At 40.3% G+C, this 6,247-nt stretch overlaps 1 protein-coding gene across 2 annotated transcripts in view; it reads right to left on the minus strand.

Annotated features, from left to right (window-relative positions):
* Positions 1-56: 56 nt before the first annotated feature.
* Positions 57-6,247, minus strand: part of LOC122564086 (histone-arginine methyltransferase CARM1-like) — a 90,439-nt gene continuing 84,248 nt past the window's right edge. For both annotated transcript variants that reach the window (XM_043718629.1, XM_043718619.1), the window contains one exon: positions 57-1,366. In XM_043718629.1, coding sequence (XP_043574564.1) covers positions 1,354-1,366 — 13 coding nt within the window. In that variant the 3' untranslated portion in view covers positions 57-1,353. The remainder of the gene's footprint in view (positions 1,367-6,247) is intronic.

A 6,247-nucleotide genomic window follows, 5' to 3' on the forward strand; every position in this document is an offset into this window, starting at 1 on the left:
CCCCACACACATACCCACAGATACACAAACACACACACACAGACCCACACACACACTCACCACCCCCACACACACACATACCCACACATATACAAACACACACAGACACACACATTTGTGAACTGTAACCTGATACACTATCAGAACTAGCAGTTAGCCTGCAGCCTTTTAGGAAAGGGACCTTGCTGATGTCTCATGACCTTGTTTTGGTTGTATGAATTACAAAGAATTACCAAGTATGGTTTCTGGGCATCTCTGCAAAATTAAACAGAACACATCCAATATTCTCAAAACCGCTTTCATCAATAGTGACTTCAAATTATAGGCTTGAAGTCATGATTTTCCCTTTACAAATACAAGTCTTAGAAAAATAACTATAAAGTTAACCGATTGCTGTGATTTGGAAGTGGGTGAACTGGTAACATTTGAACAGTTTTTGAAAATAATAATAATAAACAGCATTAATAATTTGATACAGAGTTTGGTAGCAGATTGCCCTTTCTCTTGCCATGGGGCCATGATAAAATCACCCAGAGGTTCGGACTTGGTTAACCTTACGGCAAGAAAGGCTGGTTTGGTTTCTAGCTGGTACCTCTTAGCTTCAGGTTGTTCTTCGTTGTTGGGAAAGTGTACAATGGAGTACATTTATTCTACATTATCCAACCCAGGAATGAGTCCATTGCACTGGATAACAAAATAAGTCACAACCCCTTGCAGTGACATCCTCCAATATAATGAGTGTAAAGTTTAATTATAAAAGTTAATAATTCTACACTATAAGCTATACAGCACATATTTTCCACCGTAATATAGCTACATATGTCCAAAATATTACATAGAATGCCAAGATATAAATAAGCCATACCTATTAAATATTTTATTATAATGAATTTTGCTCTAAAGCATTTTCTCATTATAATTTATCTATTATTATGAAAGGTGAAATAAAAATGTTACATTACTGTTCAGCTTGTTAAGACTGCCCTATTTACATAATATTTTTGATCAGATCTGACCTTCTACAGATAGCAACCACTGGCTGTGTGCACAGACACACGAACATGGCTAACATTGTAAATATCTACATGATTATCACATTATTTCTGTACTTTTCAGTTGTTGATTGATGGTTTGGTTGGCTCCTTTTGATTGAAGATTTCAGACATTATTTGATATTTTGCACAAGTGATAACATTGATAAAATGTTCTAGAAAAGGGGTTAATGCAACTGGGAGGCATCACAAAATCATCTGTATCTAGTTGTTGCATTGCAGTCCCGTTGCTATGGGTCACCTGAGTATCGTATTGGTAGATAAGCTGGTGTCAGTTTAGAGGGGAATTTTTCACAAGGATTCATTCGTAAAAACTGATGAATAAACAGAAAGCAAAAATAAGAGATTAAAGAATTCTAATGTTTATGCAGGAGCAACCACTGACTCAAAAGATACAACCTTAAGATTTATTCTGCAAAGACAATTTTCAAAGTTCTTCTTGAATGCCAAAGGTCTCTTTCAAATTGCAAAATGTTGATTTTGTTTCATTAACTGAGTGAAAAATAATTCTACAATTGTGGCGGCATCCTTTACACACATTACACGTGTGACTTGCTGGCTTGTTCCTGTGTAGTATTTGGAATACACTCAACAACATTAGCAATCAACCAGACAGGCAGAATGGGATTCCAGACTGCACAGCCTGGAACGTTGAAGGTATAACCACCAACAGTGTCACAAAGGGAACTGGGGATACATAAGAAGCCAGAATCGGAGAAATGCAACATTCTCAGCTGCCCAGGTGACTTGTTGGTAATGTCTGCCAATATTATTCTAACAATGCTTTGTCAGCAGTACACTCAAACATCGCTACTGATATCCCCTTACTCTGTAGTGATCATCTAGCTAGCTCCTCTACGTAGTCCAATCGAGATATGAAGCTGACCTTTCTGAAATATTAACTAGTCTGTTCTCTCCTGTCATGTTGTTTGACCTACTGAGCATTTCCAGAATTTTCTGTTATTGTTTGATAAAATAACTTGGACCACTGATAATCTTTTCTGAAGATCTTGATAGAAAAATGTACTGAATTATCAAACATCAATTAAACAATCAATAATTCATACAAATCTTCAATCTGTCCTAACTTTCTGCATAATTGGAGGATTCTGGGTAAGCTGAAAAATGGGTTGCTGGAAAAGCGCAACAGGTCAGGCAGCATCCAGGGAGCAGGAGAATCAACGTTTCGGGCATAAGCCCTTCTTCAGGAATGCGAATCCTCTTGCAAGGATTCTGGGTAATCCAAGGTGGAGGACGGGAAAAGTTTCTGGCTGTAAGAGCTGCTCCTTTTTGAGGTATTTTAGGTGCTGGAGGTGATTTCCTCGAATTCCAGGAGCCGCAATTACTGTTTCATATGCTGTTGCATTGTTTTGGAACTTTGGGGAAAAAAAAGTCAAAACAACAGCAGGTTTAAAAGGGAGAAAAACAGACAAAGGAAACACATGGTGAGGTCAATGCAGAAGAGAAAGAGAGAGAGAAAGAAAGAGAAAACCTGCACAGTTACTGCCTCTGCTGTTTGAATTCATGTGTCGCTGGACATTGGAGTGCATCTGGGAAAATTAACAACAGTGAAATTCACAACTAATCTTGGAGGAACCAGTTTGGGCGAAGTTCACAGCACAGAATCAGATAAGTTAATTGTTGTTTTAAGTTTGGCCCACAGAGAATCTGCAGTAGTGAGTAGAGTGGGTTCTTCCTTGATTATATGTTTTTGGAGATATGTCGCTTGATTAAACTTAAAATATAAGCCATAACTATTAATTTAACCTGGGGCAGTGTTTGTAGAGGAATGAGACGGTGTTATTTTCTGGGTCTGTAGATTGTGAAGGAGCAAAAATGGCCTTTAATAGAGTGATACGTACTTCTTGTCAGATGTGGGAGTTTAAAGAGAGTTTAAGGGTTACACGAAGAGTTGCTTCTTTGCCTTGCTCCCTGGTAATGTGATGAGGTACCCCTCAATCTACATAACCACTTGATACTCATTGACAAGGATGTCCATATGAATAATAATTGCCTTTTTTAGTCAATGGTGTCCTCTGGGATGTTGAAAGTGAGCTTTCAGCAGTGATAATGGTGCTGAATGCTAAGGGAACATAATTTGTTTTAGCTTATTAAAGATGGCCATCGCCTGGTACTTGTGTGCAATAATATGGCTTGCTGCCTATAAACTCACATTTGCATATTGTCCAGATCTTACTGCATATATGCACAGAGTGCTGTAGTATTTGAGGAGTAGCATAAGAGAGACTTACTAGCCTGATATCAGCAGGAAAGAAATTGCTAAAATCTATGAGAAAGGATGTAATAATTCAATGAAAACGGATACATTGGACAGAATTAGTATGGAGTTATGAAAGGAGATCAGATCTATCATGTCTGACATGCATAATTGTTTTGGAGGAAATAACTGACCTCACAGATAAGTGGGGGGGGGGGGGGGGGGGGTGGGATCCAGGGAGATAGTGAGGAAAGAGGTCGATCTGAGAGGGATACAGCTGAGAACAGAAGCAAATCAAACAGTCAGGGCAGGCAGGGACAAGGTAGGACAATAAATTAAACTGCATTTATTTTAACGCAAGGGGCCGAACAGGGAAGGCAGATGAACTCAGGGCATGGTTAGGAAATGGGACTGGGATATCATAGCAATTACAGAAACATGGCTCAGGAATGGGCAGGACTGGCAGCTTAATGTTCCAGGATACAAATGCTGCAGGAAGGATAGAAAGGGAGGCAAGAGAGGAGGGGGAGGGGCCTTTTTGATAAGGGATAGCATTACAGCTGTGCTGAGGGAGGATATTCCCAGAAATACATCCAGGGAAGTTATTTGGGGGAAGTGAGAAATAAGATAGGGATGATCACCTTATTGGGATTTTATTATAGACCCCCTAATAGTCAGAGGGAAATTGAGAAACAGACTTGTGAGATCTCAGCTATCTGTAAGAATAATAGGGTGGTTATGGTAGGGGATTTTAACTTTCCAAGCATAGACTGGGACTGCCATAGTGTTAACGGTTTAGATGGAGAGGAATTTGTTAACTGTGTACAAGGCAATGTTGTGATTCAGTATGTCGATGTACCTATTAGAGAAGGTGCAAAACTTGACCTACTCTTGGGAAATAAGTCAGGGCAGGTGACTGAGGTGTCAGTGGGGGAGCACTTTGGGGCCAGCGACCATAATTCTGTTAGATTTAAAATAATGATGGAAAAGGATAGACCAGATCTAAAAGTTGAAGTTCTAAATAGGAGAAAGACCAATTTTGACGCTATTAGGCAAGAACTTTCGAAAGCTGATTGGAGGCAGATGTTCGCAGACAAAGGGACAGCTGGTAAATGGGAAGCCTTCAGAAATGAGATATCAAGAATCCAAAGAAAGTATATTCCTGTCAGGGTGAAAGGGAAGGCTGGTAGGTATAGGGAATGCTGGATGACGAAAGAAATTGTGGGTTTGGTTAAGAAAAAGAAGGTAGCATATGTCAGGTATAGACAGGATAGATCGAGTGAATCCTTAGAAGAGTATAAAGGAAGTAGGAGTATACTTAAGAGGGAAATTAGGAGGGCAAAAAGGGGATATGAGATAGCTTTGGCAAATAGAATTAAGGAGAATCCAAAGGGTTTTTACAAATACGTTAAGGACAAAACGGTAACTAGGGAGAGAATAGGACCCCTCAAAGATCAGCAAGGCGGCCTTTGTGTGAATAATGGGGGAGATACTAAATGAGTATTTTGCATCAGTATTTACTGTGGGAAAGGATATGGAAGATATAGACTGTAGGGAAATAGATGCTGACACCTTGCAAAATGTCCATATTACAGAGGAGGGAGTGCTGGATGTCTTGAAACGGGTAAAGTTGGGTAAATCCCCAGGACCTTATCAGGTGTATCCTAGAACTCTGTGGGAAGCTAGAGACGTGATTGCTGGGCCTCTTGCTGAGATATTTGTATCATCGATAGTCACAGGTGAGGTGCCGGACTGGAGGTTGGTTGATGTGGTGCCACTGTTTAAGAAGGGTGGTAAGGACAAGCCAGGGAACTATAGACCAGTGAGTCTGACGTCAGTGGTGGGCAAGTTGTTGGAGGGAATCCTGAGGGACAGAATGCACATGTATTTGGAAAGGCAAGGACTGATTCGGGATAGTCAACATGGCTTTGTGCATGGGAAATCATGTCTCTCAAACTTGATTGAGTTTTTTGCGCAAGTAACAAAGAAGATTAATGAGGGCAGAGCGGTAGATGTGATCTGTATGGACTTCAGTAAGGCGTTCGACAAGGTTCCCCATGGGAGACTGATTAGCAAGGTTAGATCTCATGGAATACAGGGAGAGCTAGCCATTTGGATACAGAACTGGCTCAAAGGTAGAAGACAGAGTGTGGTGATGGAGGGTTGTTTTTCAGACTGGAGGCCTGTAACCAGTGGATTGCCACAAGGATCGGTGCTGGGCCCTCTAATTTTTGTCATTAACAGAAATGATTTGGATACGAGCATAAGTGGTACAGTTAGTAAGTTTGCAGATGACACCAAAATTGGAAGTGTAGTGGACAGCAAAGAGGGTTACCTCAGATTACAACAGGATCTTGACCAGATGACCAGATGAGGATTCTGGGTAATCCAAGATGGAGGACGGGAAAAATTTCTGGCTGTAAGAGCTGCTCCATTTTTTTTTTAGGTATTTTAGGTGTTGGAGGTGATTTCCTCGAATTCCAGGAGCCGCAATTACTGTTTTATATGCTGTAGCATTGTTTTGGAACATTGGAAAAAAAGAAGTCAAAACAACAGCAGTTTCCAAGGGAGAAGAGCAGACAAAGGAAGCACATGGTGAGGACAGTGCAGGAGAGAGAGAGAGAGAGAGAGAACCTGCACAGTTACCGCCTTTGCTGTTTGAATTCGTGTATCGCTGGACATCGGAGTGCATCTGGGAAAATTAACAAACAGTGAAATTCACAACTAATCTTGGAGGAACTGTTGGGCGAAGTTCACAGCACAGAATCAGATAAGTTAATTGTTGTTTTAAGTCTGTCCAATAGAAAGGCTGCAGTAGTGAGTAGAGTAGATTCTTTTTTGATTATATGTTTTTTGGAGATAAGTCTGTTGATTAAACTTAAAATATAAGCCATAGCTATTAATTTAACCTGGGGCAGTGTTTGTAGAGGAATAAATGGGTGTTATTTTTGGGTCTATAGATTGTGAAGGAGCAAAA

The sequence above is a fragment of the Chiloscyllium plagiosum genome, chromosome 2 (genome assembly GCF_004010195.1).
Source record: "Chiloscyllium plagiosum isolate BGI_BamShark_2017 chromosome 2, ASM401019v2, whole genome shotgun sequence".
NCBI classification, from domain to species: domain Eukaryota; kingdom Metazoa; phylum Chordata; class Chondrichthyes; order Orectolobiformes; family Hemiscylliidae; genus Chiloscyllium; species Chiloscyllium plagiosum.